The sequence below is a fragment of the Emydura macquarii genome, unplaced genomic scaffold, assembly GCF_026122565.2.
Source record: "Emydura macquarii macquarii isolate MOO-44397 ecotype Brisbane River unplaced genomic scaffold, CSIRO-AGI_Emac_v2 contig_450, whole genome shotgun sequence".
NCBI lineage: Eukaryota > Metazoa > Chordata > Testudines > Chelidae > Emydura > Emydura macquarii.
In genome coordinates, this window is record NW_027130587.1 from 4,688,800 (window position 1) to 4,703,855 (window position 15,056).

General features: G+C 45.3%; 1 protein-coding gene across 3 annotated transcripts in view; it reads right to left on the reverse strand.

Moving 5' to 3' along the window:
- SH2B2 (SH2B adaptor protein 2) overlaps positions 1–15,056 on the reverse strand; it is a 64,387-nt gene that overhangs the window by 27,595 nt on the left and 21,736 nt on the right. For 2 of the 3 annotated variants that reach the window (XR_010917963.1, XM_067537830.1), the window contains exon 3: positions 4,990–5,877. Coding sequence is in view for 2 of the 3 variants with exons in the window: in XM_067537830.1 (XP_067393931.1) it covers positions 4,990–5,850 (861 nt within the window). In the remaining variant the exon portion in view is untranslated. Of the gene's footprint in view, positions 1–4,989; positions 5,878–8,085; positions 8,211–15,056 lie in introns of those variants that run through there. The other variant, XM_067537831.1, reaches the window with a different exon arrangement.

A 15,056-nucleotide genomic window follows, 5' to 3' on the forward strand; every position in this document is an offset into this window, starting at 1 on the left:
ACATCTTTCCTCATTCCCACCCCAGCAGACTCCAGGGATGGGTTTAGCAACCTCAGCAAGGGCCAGTTTACCCAAGCTGGCAAGCAGGTGATTGGCAATCGAAACTGTAGATTACTGGATACTCCCGATGTGCTAGGCTCTGTACAAAACACAAAAGGCAGCACAGTCCCAACCCCAAAGACTTCATGGTCTAATCTCTCTGTGCCTCTGTGTCCTTACCTGTACAGTGGGGATAAAAAAATTTATGCAGCTCTAAACTAAGAGTGCTTTGAATGTAGCTGTACTGGAATACTCTGCTGGCAAAGCACTCCTAATGTGGCTGTAACTTATATGGCCAATGCTGCCCTTTTGCTGGTCTAGCTTATTCCAGCCCTCGGAGGTGAAACAAGCTATACTTTATTTCTCCATCATCTCCTGTTGAACAGTGTAATCTCTATGTGTGCTGTTGGGCAGCTTGTGTGTTCCACCCCAGAAATGGTGGTGTTTTAGTGGACAAAGAAGTCTCCTATGTCTGTAAAGAACTCCATGATGAAGGCTCTTTCCTAAGCATTGGAAGATGCTTTCAAAGTGAACTTCTCCTCCTGTCCCCACCACTTGAGACCCAATAGGCAAGAACAAGCGATTTCAGAGACATAAATGCTGCTGTCTTTGGAATGTCTCTTTGGACAATGGGATGGTCTCTATGCGCCACTGCAGCCATGGTAACAGGCATCCAGCTTTGCACACTTAAGGGCAAGATAAATAATAAGATGCTATGTATCTCCGCTCCAGATTTATGGGGTTTCCTCTTTAATAGGGAGAGGGAACATGTATAATGGTTAAGAGCAGACAATACAGATAGGACACCTGGGTCCTATTTCCAGCTCTTCCAGTGATGTGCTGTCTGACCTTCAGCAAGTGACTTAACTATTCTGTGCCTCGGTTACCTCCATCTCCCAGGTAGATTTAAATACTTGCCTTCCCCTCACAGGTGTGTTATGATTGGTTGTTGCCTTCCACCCTAGAAGTGCTTGCATTTCCACAGTGCTATATGCTGAAGACAATTCAATCCTGCTTCTATTGAAATCTATTTCAAAATTTCCAGGCCCTAGAGGTACAGGAGTGGGCCTCAAGTCTGACTGTGCAAACACTTGCTATTGAGTGTAGTACTGACTCCCATGAAACCAATGGATCTACTCCCACTAGTAAGCATTATAAATGATAACAAGTGTTTGCAGGATTGGCCCTATACGTATACAACTCTTTGGAATGGAAGATACTATACAAATGCAAATGCAACAGGATTATTAGTGAAAGCTTGTCTAGTAGCACATCTGAGCAACAATCCCCAGACTTCTAGTAAATTGGCCTCTAAAATTATAACAATTAGGGATTTGGAAGCAAGAGTTTCTCCTAAGTATACACAGACAGCCTAATCCTCACTGAAGCTGTGCACTGGAATTCAAAGCAAGCATCTAGGTAAGGAATAGGAAGGCAACGTAATCATCAGAAAACCAGTGGGTTATCCCAAGTGCCTCCAGACCCCTCGATAATAGAAACAAGCTCATGAATAGCATAATGCCACAGGTTATTAATAAAGGGTTCAGTTCTCACACTTTGTAAATGAAAGTTGCTGAGAAACAAGAACCAAGGATTGTCTTTCTCTTCCCCTAGGATTTAGTTTGGCTGGTCATGGGAGTTGTGTGTCCATTTCCAAGTCAGGAGGTTCTGACCAAGTTACTTCTATTGCAAGACTCCTAATGAGCGAAGGACCTGATGTTTAGCGGTGGCAAGCACTCACAGAGTTGAGGGAGTCAAGGGCCCCTGCACAAGCTCAGCTGCTCCCACAATCAGTCCTTTCATGTTTGGTCTAAAACAAAGAATTTGCAGAAGCTGCTAGGCTGGGGGTTTTATTTTTCACCAGAGGCAGATCAGAAAAGAGGAAGCAGCTGTTTCAAATTAAAAAAATGTGGCACCAGCTCTTAGAGATGGAAGGAAGAAGCAACTTGCTCTGACTCTTCTCAGTGACAGCAAAGGGGCCAACAGGGGGAGTTTTCACTGAAATCCCAGTCCTGCAAAACCCTGGCACGTGGGAGTAGTCCTACAGAAATCAATGGGATTACCCAGGTGAGTAAAATTACTCCCTGCTTAAGCGTTTGCAGGATCAGGCTCTATGCCTGATCAGTGTTTCAGGGCCTGATCAGAGACTCACCACAGGAATAAATGGGGGCAGACAAGTGAGGTTTTTGTGCTTTCAATTTAAACACAATCAAAACTGCTAGCATAACACTAAAGGGTCAGATGGGCTGCTGCCATATACTTCAAGCACCACATTTAAATTTCCCTTAATGTTTTTAATCATTTAAATTGCAAATGTTGCTCTGGGAAAATATATAGGAATGTCTAACTTTGTTAGACAATAAAATATCCACCAGAGAAGTTATTTCTTTAAACAAAAATCCAATTAGCCACTATTTTTGCAGGACCCATATAAAAATAAAGTAGTGTGTTCTTGTGCACTCTCAGAAGCAAAAGTTTATGTTCTTTTCCCACAGATGTACAAGAAAGCTTGGTTAACACTTCAGTGCCTCTTGAAGGGCAAGTTGGGAGTACAAATACATGAATGTTTGCCAAATGAAGAGGATATAGATCATTAGGGAAAGCAATGTAAATGAAAGACTTCAGGAGGTTGTAAGGATAATGATAAAAGAGAAGACTATTTTCATAAACGCACTTAAAATCTTTTTAACATTGATTTTTTTCTTTTTAAAAATAAAAGGGAGATAGAAAACAAACCTGAAAAAAATACCTGTTCCCAGCTATAACCTTGCTTAAGAGCAGTTACTGATCCAGCTAAATCTATGGCCATTTCAGTCTGGTCACAGACTCACAAGTGCTGCTCCCATATGAGCTAGTGCCGTGTTTCATGCCCTAACTGCTAGGAAATTGCTAGGGCAGAAGAAGACTCCAGAGAAAAAAAGAAGAAGTGGAGTGTGTGTGTGTGGGAAGTAATGCAGATTAAATTAATTAAATAAACAAGCCCACAAACCAACCCTTTCACTCTGTCTCCAGTTCTCTAGGGGCATTAGAAAGGTTAGAAGTCAGTGAATGGAAACCAGATATTTCACTTGTTTGATGACACCCAGAATTCAGACACTATAAATGGTTTCACCCTAATGGATTTTCCATGTGTTCTGATCTGGTATGTACATGGGTGTTTTTCCTCCAGCTCCATTTCAGGTTAATACACTACACAGAACAGTTCAGGAAGATATTTGAGTCAAAATATAAAGTGTGTATATTTTTACACACACACACACACACACACACACACACACACACTGACTAGTGTATGTGATTAGTCCAGATAAAGTAATGATGGAGCCATATGGATCCATTCCATAATGGGGACCATTCAGTCCCTCTGTGTCTCAGTTTCCTCAACGTTAATATGATAATAACTCTGCCACATGTTTGTGAGTTGCACAGATACTTGTTGGTAAAGGGGGACATGCAGGTAGATAGATATTAAATTGCATAATGAATCTAGAGTAGTGGCTCCTTTTTCTGAAGCTTTCTTTAGGGTCCTGTGGAGGGAAAAGAGTGCAAGGAAGAAATAGATAAATAAATGTTCAGAAAGGTAAGTAGTTGAGTTGGAAAGTGTGCTGTGAAAGAGGAACAATATTTACTATATGGGCTAGAATGCTCCTGGCAGAGGACAGTGAAATCTTTCTTCTCTCTCATTGAAATGTTGTTGTGTGAGGGGGTTGGGGGGGCGTGTGTGTGAGAGAGGATGTGTAAAATCCTATATTTTAAAAAAGCCATAATCACAAAGAAAAAACCCCAAACCTAAATCCCACACACCACAAAGCTGCTGATCTATCATGTGGATTAGTTGCCAACTGCCAATCTGTGTTATGAAGTCATGTTATACCCCTGTAACAGGATTACCAGTTTGATCCCAGATACATGAGGCAAAACAAAAGCCAAACTCTAAGCACAGCTGGTTGGAGCACAAATCATGTGTTATATGAAGCCCAAGACCTGGTCATTAGGCTGGTGCAGATGGATGCCTTTGTACTTCTCATCTTCACGCTGTTTGAAATCAGACCTTGCCCCCCAAATCCAGAGCTCAAAAACGAACCATTTGAGTCCCTGCGGGACTGGATAGCTTGGGGAGGGAAACTGGTAAGGAAGCCTGTGTCAGAGATGGGAATTGGACTCAAGTCTCCCAACTTCCAGGCTAGAACCCTCACTATCAGGCCATCCTTCCTCAGTGATGGATATGGGAAGTGTCACAATCATAAAAGGCTCACTGACAGCCTCAGTAGCTGTCCATGCCTCAATTGGCCCTTTGGCTTTCACTGTTAGCTGAGAAGCCAGTGACTGAATGGATTGTGAATACTAAATTTCTCTTTCACTCCTAGGAGGTGGATCTCCAGTTCTGGGGTGAGGCATATTGGTGGTGGAAAAAACCCAATTCCTATTCAAATGTAGCTCAAAGACTTATAAGGTCAATAATGAACTAGGCGCATGGGGCATCAGGAGGTCTGACATTGTGTGTCCAAAACTTGATGAGAGTTTGGCATAGACACATAAGCAAAAACACTGAATTATGCTTTATTCTGTAAAGTGCATTAAGACCAGGAGATGGAGGCTTAAAATAGACCAGATGAAACAATAGATGCGCAACACCCATCACCTGTCAGCAGCCCACCAGCCCATCAGGGAGCTGTAAAACCACCAGGGCTGTCTGGAGCTCTGATAAAGCACAGCTCGCAGACGTGTCAGCAAGGATCATTCTATGGCTTCTCGGGGTGAGTAGCATTACATCTATAGCAGAAACAACGAGAGTTCTGTGGCACTTTAAAGACTAAAATTTAGTTTCAGCAGGCATAAGCTTTCGTGAGCCTCAGCTCACTTCCTCAGATGCAGATTACATCTATAAACTCTGGCTAAGCAAGTCAATATAGATAGGAAGCTCAGCCATGAAAAACGTACAAGACCTACCTTTGGCGGCACATAAAACTCCAGCAGGAACCTCTCCCCCTCCATCTTCACAGCTTTCCGCAGCATCAGCCGACACTTCTGCCACTGAGAGCTACCCACACAGTTGGTGTCATCTGCCACCGTGTAGCGGAGGGTGCCCTCCCTTTGAATATCCACCAGTTCCACCTTGGAAGACTGGACTTTCGACAGCCTTAGCTTGTGAGTCCATCTTTCCCTTGTGTCATTGTGCTCCTTGTTTGCAGAAGGGCAGTGCTCTCTCTCCGGCCTTCTGCCACCCTGCGTGGCCTCCACGCTTGGCTCTGGAGAGGACTTCCTGTGCCACATCTCCTTCATGCCATCCACCACACACAGGCTCATATTCCTCAAGGAGAAGCCTTTCTTGAATTTCGGCTTGGAAGCAGCATGGACAGAGACATCCTCTGAACTCCGAGAGTGGCCGTAGGAAGAAACTTTATGTGCCTGAGCCTGCTGGGACTGGCTCAGATATCTGCTGGCATTCACAGGGTGGTCCATGCTGTCCAGGGATTCTGTGGAGGTGTCCTCTTTCCTCTGGAGGATGTCTCGGCCGTAAGGCATGTGGCAGTTCTGTAGCCCCACAAAGGGCACTATGTTGTACTTGGTCGGGGAATCGGACACAAACACCCTGCTGACTTCCAGGCTGAAAATGTCCAAGAAATTGGCAGCAAAGTGATGGGAGAAGGAGGTTTCAGCCCCAGGAGTATCGTAATGGGGGTTCTCCTTCACAAACTGGCAGAATTTCTGAGCGAAGTCCACCGCAGCAGCCTGGGCATGAAGCTCGCAGAATTCCCTCCAGTCGGGAAGCTGGGAGGAAGACTCTTGGCAAAGGGCATCACCATTCATGACTATCCCATTCCACCTACCAGCAAACTGCAAAGGCAAATCGAAGAGAAGGTCAGAGACAGTTCATATAAGGAATTCCAAACACACACACAGTCACACAGCCAGCATTGCAGAACTACCCACGGCCAGAGAAATCCACAAGGAAAACAAGGACAATTGATGGTATGTATCATTTTAAACAGCAAACTAACCCTGCAGTCACAATATTCCACCACGTATAAAAAGGATGTAAAAGTATGGCTAGTGCAACCTTATTTCTGCCTCTATGATCACATCACTTCAGACTCTAGCCCTAAGATGTTCCATGTCTTAAGCCCATTGAGCACTGACTATAATTCACAAGGATCCCAAAAGGCTTTGCAGGGTGGTGGGACTGTGGGAATCAGACTTTAGAACATTGGTACCTTAGTTAGCACATTTGATTTCACACCTGGGTGCTCAGATCAACATTTTCACAACTAAGGTACCAATATGAATACCCAACATGAGGAACTGGATACCTCAAATAAGAGGCCTACAGTGGAAAACCAGGTCTTGTATATACCATCTGCAGAGTGAGGACCTCACCCACTACTGAAATGCATCCACCTCTGGAGTAGAACATATCCACCGTTTAACAGCAAACTGCAACACTACCCTTCAGATTGGAAACCAAACACTGCCGTGTCCAACTGAAGCTACAAGAGAGACTTTTTGGTAAGCAAAATGTAAATACCAAATACAAATTTGGCCAGGACACAATGATTAACAGTTTTAGTCTTTTAAAAGAAGAGTGCTATCATTTCACATCTTGAATAATGGATGGTTCACTCAGCAGTCAGCTCTTAGCACAATGCTTGGGACACAGAGAAGTACTGACTGAGAAAGAAGAGTGTCATCTACTGAATCATCAACACCACTTCCCACTGTGCAAAGGTTTTCCTTAGAAGTCTCTTATCGTCACACTATCCAAGACCTTACCCGGTTTTATCTTTAGAAAGCAGACAACGTCCCAGCCAGATGCAGCTGGGCTACGCAGACACATCACCAGCCACTTGGGGGAAATCACAAAATAGCTGGTTGGAGTTCAGAGGGATAAGTCAAAGGGAAGGAATATGTGCAGAGCCAGCTACCCACCTTCCTCCTCTTCAGAACAAGCAGCCTCAGAAACCACACAGAGAACGAGGAACCAAGAAATCCCATCCATTCAGAGGTCTATTCTAGCCTAAGTTTTTATACCGTGCTAAGCATGCTCTTCACCATAGTATCGGAGTGCCTTCCTGTAGTGCATTAAATAACACGACCACACATTTGTCACATGTTTGTTCTCTCATTCTCTCCCCACAGGGAGAAGTGTGTGGAGTAGGATGCCTTGTTTTGGTAGAGGCCTCCTGTAATACTGTCACTTTCTTGTCCCAGGAGCAGAGATTATTTAGGGAGACGGCATCTTTTACAGATGGAGTCAGTGGATGACAGGAGCAACGAGGGTTTTATCCAAGCAACAAGGGAAAGCTCACATTGGTTAATACAAGCACACAGCTGCTAAGGAATAAAAAGCCAGCCTTTGCTTTTGCTTCTGGGCTGGAAGAAATTAATGGAATTTGTTGCCATAACCAGCCCCTGCTATTGCTGATGCTAGAGGCAGTGGAATGACATCAGTTCACACGCATGGCCTGCCCCTAGGGGAATCACTCATTATCTCAGGAGCACACTTGGATCTGAAATGCCCCGCTGAGTATCAAAACCTAGCTGGGAATGGTCATACTCATCTGCTCCTGAAGTCACACCCGGCACTGAGAGGGGCTGCTGCAGTGGTCTCTGCTTCCTCCCAGGCTCATCATCTCATCTTGGATTGGAGGCCAATCCTGTGAGCGAGGTCAGAACTATGAACATGAGGAATTGCTCCTAGGGCCAGCAATTAATCCAGCTAACAGGCCATTGTATCTGCCTTTTGCAGCCATCCATCATGTACCTAACTACACAAATCTCTCCTGTTGCGAGATATGACCTGACTTACCCAACCAATCAACACTGTACAAATGTACAACCCCGCAGTTTATCTGTAGTACAATCCTGCCTAGAGGCGTGAGCGGAGATCACCAGCTCCAGTGGGGCACTGTACATACCCGATCCCAAAGAGCTCACACACTAAACAGACAAGACAGATAGAGGATGGGAAGGGAAACATAACTGTGCAAATCAGACTTCCTTGGCTGGTTAAATCAGGAGCTCTCCAACTTTTTTGGTGGACCATACCTTAAAAGGAAGAGCATGCCTCCCGATCTACTCCCCTCCCAGGGGGTTCTCCGCTCGGTGTCCCCTTCAGGTTCCCTCTGTTTAGCCCTTTGACATTCATGCCTGTTCCTCTTTTTTCATTCGTTGTCCCCCGTAATCAGTTGAGTCCTGGGCTCAGTAGCTCCTCCCCTGAGGCTGGGTGAGGGCTTTAGAAGCCCGCCCACGTCCCAGAACCCAAATAGTACCTCCCCTCCCATTCGGGATCCTGAGGACCCACCTCCTTTCCCTTTCACAATTGCATAACAGCTCTGCTGTAACTACTGCAAAGGCTTCTGTGGAAGAGTAATGCCAGGAAAGTATGTGATATTTTTAGCTGTCGTTCAGTGCAATTCAGCAGCTGAAACAAGGAGGAGCCAGCCAGCTCTATGTGGTCAGCAGGTTCGATGCAAATTGCCAGCAACTGTTTTGTTGAACTCTGCTCCACAGACCATTGCTTGTCAAGAACCTCAGGATCAGGTCATTGTCTGCAGGCAGGACTAGGAGGGATTGGTCCTTATAGCATATGCTCCAGTGCTTGTGCAGCTCAATCTTGTTGCTCTTGGGAAAGGATTCCTCTGTCTAATAAGCTGAATTGCCCAAGGAGGAGAAAAAAGATAAATAAATAAATCTGCTTTGTCCTCAACTCCAACCTGTTACACTTTCTATGAAGGGGCACATTTATAGCACATAAAAGTTAATAAATGATTAATAGGTGTTATATAATGTTACGGGTGTTAGTAGTTCATCCTATAGATGGTTATAAGCACATCAGTAGAAGGTATTAAAGATGGCTGTAAGCCACGATTATAAGGACTCTATAACAGTTGCTTAGCCATTTATTGGAACATCTATGAATGATTCTTAGCCTTTTAAACACGCAGGATACACATCCCCATGGTAGAAAGTGTGATCACTTTTCTTTACTGATGCTTGGACCCTCCTCAGCATCTGTCCCCAAAGAGGCTGGATGGAAAACAATAAGCATGCAAGTAAAACTACTTGCCCCAGGGTCTTTCTTGAAATCCCCTGTGGGATCAAGTTTGGAGCAGAGACAGAGGCTAATGAGCATCAGCCTCTGAACATGCTTCTTCTTTGACCAGAGATAACCTTCTAAGCCACCACAGCAAGAAGAGATGCAGAAAGCGCAGCAACGTTGTCTAGATGAGATGAGCGGAGAAAAGCAACATGTTTTGAGCTGGACTTCCAGGTCTATACATTGATGAATAAAGCAGACTCCAGAGTTGGACTAGCCTTGATGATATGGTGCAGAAGGCCTGGGTGTTGGGATTGCAGGGTTCTATTTCCCAGCTCTGCCACAGATTCATAGTGCAATCGGGGGGCAAGTAATCTACCCTTTCTGTGCCTCGATTTTCTTATCTGTAAAATGCGGGTGAAATCTCCTGACCTTGCAGGCATGATGTGGAGAGACCTAGCTTGTTAGTGTTTGTAAGGTGAAGAAATCACACTTGTTCCTATGATTATGGATAAAGGAGCCAATCCTGCATGATCTCTGGGCTTGACACTCCCAAATGAAGGCCTTATAATCGTAGATTATGAATTCAGCTGGTTCCCACTTACAGTCAATGGAGAGCAAGGTGCAGAGGGGAACCCAAAGATATTAATAATGCTTTGATGGGAAACCAAGCCAGCAAGAGCTGAGAGGGGAGGGCAGGGAAGCCTGATGCTGATTGCTATTGATGGCAGGGATGGACTGTGTCAAGGGCAGGGAATGTCACATGGGCACTGCAATAAGGCTGAATTGGGAATGCAGGGTCCATCCAGTCCCTGCCAGGCAGCCAAACAGCAGCATAAGATAGAGTTTGAGGAGCTTGCTGCCTGAGCTCATTTGCAGGGATAGCTAAAAACAATTGGCCTCACCCCTTTGGATGAAATTTGGGGCAAGAGACTGCCACTTGCCCCTGCTTCCAACATAGCAACTTCCATGGTGGAAAGAGAGCCAGGCTCATTTTTTAAGCCAGCCTAGCAATTAATTAATGCCACTCTTGGGCTAATAATCAGTCACCTATTAAGCAGGGGAGCTCAGGCCATTAAGCGCTGCTCTGGAGCTGCACGGCTGGTGTTCAGAGAATTCTTTTCATTATGCCATAGCCTTGCCTCTCACTCATCATCATCAGTGGCAGGATCTACGGCAGGGCAGCATCCCAAGAAGCAGCTGCAGCTCCTGGGTGAATGGAAGGATGAGGGAGAACAGATTCTGCTGCAAACACACACATGCTCCAAGTAAAGCAACTGGCAGGTAGCCCATTCTGCAGGTGCAGTCACCATTCTACAGCTGTGCACATCTGGCCTACAGCTGAGAAGGCCTTCATTTGGCTGCTAGCTATTTAAAGACAGATTTTTAGCATGAGGGATAAAGCGAGACCCCCCCCCCTTTGGCATAAACCCTCCTTGCCAACAAACTGAGTATGCAATGCCCATAACTAGCCATCGTCATGTACGGGTATGGGATTGTCTGATTTAGAGTGTACATGATTACTCTCAGCTCAAGAGAGAATGAATGGACTCTCCAGCTTTACAAGTCTGGAAACATTCCAGTATTGACACACACACACCTTTGTACTAACAGCAGTGTCTCAAAAAACTGTTTTACATAGATTAATCTTCACATTGCCTGCATGCAGTAGAGAATTTCACAATCCCCATTTTACAGAGAGAGAAATGGAGGCAGAGAGAAGGGAAATAGCTTGCCCAAGACTGCCCAATAAGTACATTGCAGAGCGGGGACACAGAAGTCAAGAAACAGTTAGACAACATTTTCAAAGCGCAGTCCTTCCCAGTGGTCTACAGAACTGGATATTTTGAGACCTAAGCAGTGTCAGAGAGTGTAAGGCCAGAAGGGATCACCAGATCACCTCGTCTGACCTGTCCATCATAGGTCTATCACCAACACAACCCAGCACCTGCACACTAAACCAACAGCCGAAATGAGACCAAACTATTACAGCCCACAGGGACTAGATTATGTGCACAGGCAGAGAACAGAAGGGTCTGAGGTGCACTCTGCAATGCCAGGGAAATGACTAAGTGAGATACACCCAAATAATCCTGGTATGTGACTCGCACTCACATGCTGCAGAGGAAGGCAAAAACTTTCACTGCCAATCTGACCTGGGGGAAAATTCCTTCCCAACCCCACATGGCAGCCAGTTGGACCCTGGGCACATGAGCAAGAACCAGCCAGCCAAGCACCAGAGAGAGAGAATGGTCTGGGCCCAACCACACCCATCCAATGTCCCATCTCCAGCCATGGCCATCCCTGATGCCCCAGAGAAAGGAGATTAAATTGAACATATTGAGAGGGGAATGGTGAAGGGGAAATCCATTTCTGACCCTTGCTGGTGTCTGGCTGAAACCTGTGGTGTGTTTGGGGATGGGAAGTGGGTTTCCCTCTCACATGAAGAGATCTGCAATATGAAAAGATTGGAGAACCTTTTCACGAGGCTGCGTTCATTCAGAATATATATGAAAGACCAAAGCAGCCCTAACAGTGGATAAATATTTAACAGTGTAGCCCTCAAGAGAGAAGCAGCCAGCATTCAGAGAGGAGAGCAAGGGAAAGAGCCAATAGGAGTTATCCCAAGTGGGTTATTAGAAATTATTCCATGTATTTAAGATTCTCTAAGAAGTCAAGTGAGCCGGGCGAGGAGTGAATTATTCATTGGTTTGGTCCCGTTTTCAGCATTGTTTGGTCCTGGAGGAAGCAGACCCTGGAATAGTTTTATAGGGTGAGATGCGTCAAGCTGTTGCATCTGTCTAGTGGGCTGCTAGGATGCTGGTTGTCACCCTGGGATCTGCCTTCACACTTTGTAGATTTCTACAAAGGGCGTGCAGCTCACTGCTGAGCAACAGGTGGAGTTGTTCATCAGAGCATGGGGAGGGTACTTCTGTCCCACTGACCCAGCATCCTGAGAAGAAGGATGAGCTCATGGTTAAGGCACTGGGCTAGAACTGAGAAGACCTGAGCTCAGTTCCCGACTCTGCCATAGACTCCCTCTGTGACCTTGGGCAACTCACTTCATCAGTCTCTGTATAATGGGGAGAATAATACTCCCCTTCTCAACTATTTAGACTGTAGGCTCTTTGGGGCAGGGGCTGTGCTATGCAAATAATGGTGCTACAGTCATATAAATAATAAAATCATATGGCCTGAAACTCAGAGATTCCAAGGCTAGAAGGAAGCATTGTGATCACCTCGTCTGACCTCCTGTGTAACACAGGCCATATGGGCTGATATACATAGAGAAAAAAATTGGTCTTCAGTCCCATCAGATGGGCACGTTTTCCTTGGCACTACTGTTCATACAGAGCAATTCTATTTTTTTATTAATCTGAGATGAATAGGCGATTTGATCACTGGAGTATCTCAGATACAAGAGGAACTCGCCATCCCCAGGATGCACTGCATGCCCACAGACAGTGGGAAGAGCACAGCAGCTCGGTGTGAAGTCCTGCAGTTAATGCTCCTCTGCTAACACCCCAATAACAGCCAGTGCAGAGTGCTCCAACAAGTGTGCACTTGAGGCTATTAATATTTCACCCTGGCTAGCACCATGCCAGGCTTGGAGAGGAGTTTTGCCAATAGAACACAGCACACAGTGGCAGGGCGAGGGTGGGGCTGGCTAGAAACTCATCATCAATTGCAGGGAAATCTATTGACTTTTTAAGTTACTGACAAGTTGGAAGAAGTTCCATTCAGCAGAATAACAGCTTCTCATGGACAGTGGGTATTAGCAATGGATGTCAGCAGTAATACCCTTTGTTTTCAGGAAGCAATAAATACAACAGCCTTTAATCGCCTCAGTTATACACTCGCTCTCTCTGCCCCAGGGAGACCCAAGTGCCAGATAGATGAATTAGAGAGAGAGGGGAGAGGTATAAGGGATTCTATTTAAGGTTATCTACACAGTGCCAAGGAAATACCCTGAAGGCAGACCCAGTTCTGTTGATGGAGCCACTGAAGTGGAACTGTCCAGCATACTCCTGTCTAAACCCAGGCTTCCAAGAAATCCCTGGAACTAGTGTGCCAGACGCACCCACCTCAGGAGCTAGGCAAGGATTGCCAGGGTGGGAGAGATGAAATTGGCTTTGCAGAACTAGAGATGGCCCTGAACCAGAACTCTAGCTCAAAATCCCACTCAACTTTGAGGATAGCTGGGTCCAAACTTAGCAACTCAAGCCCATCTTGAAGCAATGTGAGATACAAGTGTGATTCAGAGCGGGATTCCATTTTATCTGCTTCCACCCACCCTCTCTTGAGGCTTGTGATGGATTTATGAAAAATGGTTCTGGTTTAAGGTAATTTTTTCCTGGAGAACAAATTCCTCATTTTAGCTACAGAACAGGCAGAGCCCAGGAATAGACCACGTAGGCTTCCCATGCACCACACTCCTGACAGGTCTCGGCTAGTGGCAAAAGGTAAATTCAGTCTCCATGGTCCCGTCAGTCCTCGGGGCATCAGTTAGTGCAGGCTATGATAATGATTTTTGTGATGGGGTCACCTGACACTGAGTGCCTGGCTGAGACATACTACAACTACCCTCCCATTGACCACTGCAGAGCCATCAAGTGGCGAGGAGATGTTCTGTAGAAAGGCCACGACAAACCAGCTTTCTTTAGCAGTGGTCCAGTTAGGAAGGTCTCAACTTTCTGTGCAATTACCCTTCCAGGCAACTGCTAGAGATGGAAATGAAAAAGACTAGCAAGAGAAATCCTGGGGAATCCCTCAGTATACAAATGAGATGCTCTTCTGCCAGTGTCTCAGCACCAGTTCATTGGCTGCTCATCTGACAATTAGCTGCATCCTTTCTCCCCCACTCCCATTGGCAGGGGAGTGAGAGGTTGGGAAAGCAGGAGGAGAACTATAAAAATCTGTCTACTAATTATTCAGAGATTAGTTTTCATTAATGTATCTTTTACCAAGTTGGTTTGTTACACCAGCTGGGGAGAAAATTACACCAGGACATAGACTGATGACAATAAAAGGGTTACTTGTTTGTATATCAAATTACTTAGGTCATTTTGAACACCAGAAAAAAATATTTTATTTATGAGGGAGCATTTTTTTTAGTAATTAAAGAAAATATTTACAGCTCTGGGGTAAGAGAGAGCTACCTGGGCATGCTGGGATCATTTATTTCCGAGCTCTGGATATCTAGGGACTTGCTATCATTAGCAAATGGGATAGAAAGTTGGAGGCAATGTAGTTGCTCACTCAACAGTTACTTTAATCAGGATTCTAAATGGGAATTGGGCACCTAATTCAGAGTGACACCTAATTCCCATAGGCACCTTTGAACATTCCCACTACAGAGTCAAGGCCAGTGAGGCATGCAGGAGAGGGGAAAAAAAAAAAAAAAAGAAACTCCCTCCCAAGGACCTAATTTAGTTTATTGCTTTGGGTTATTCCACCTCCACCTTATACCCTGGGAAATACTGTCTTGTCAGAAGCCATACATTGTATTTATTTTATGATTACGACTATGCAAGAGCATTACTGATTTTTCATAAAGCCACTAAGGAGCCCCTATCTTAAAGTTCCCAACGTGATTCACCTTCAGGATTTATTGATGCTGTATCGCCTCCATTGTTCCGCTTTTGTAATGTGGCTGTATTCTTGATAAGGCTTATTTACACTCAGATTGGTGTGCCATGTAACTAGGTTTTCTAGGGAAAACTGACAAATAGAGAACGAGGGCCATCACCTCTGTCACATGCTTTGCCACCAGGCGTGTGCAGGTCCCAGAGCTGGCACTAGGGACCTTCAACCAGCAGATGCTCAGAGCACAGAGGCAGCAGTGATAAAACATTTAGAAGGAAGAAGAGGAAGGGGGTCTGCAGATATCGGTGCCCCACAGGCAGTGCTTGCATGTAATGGCTCTGGCTCATATCACCAAAGTTACTAGTGCCTCTCTGGAAAGAAGGAAGGGGCAAAA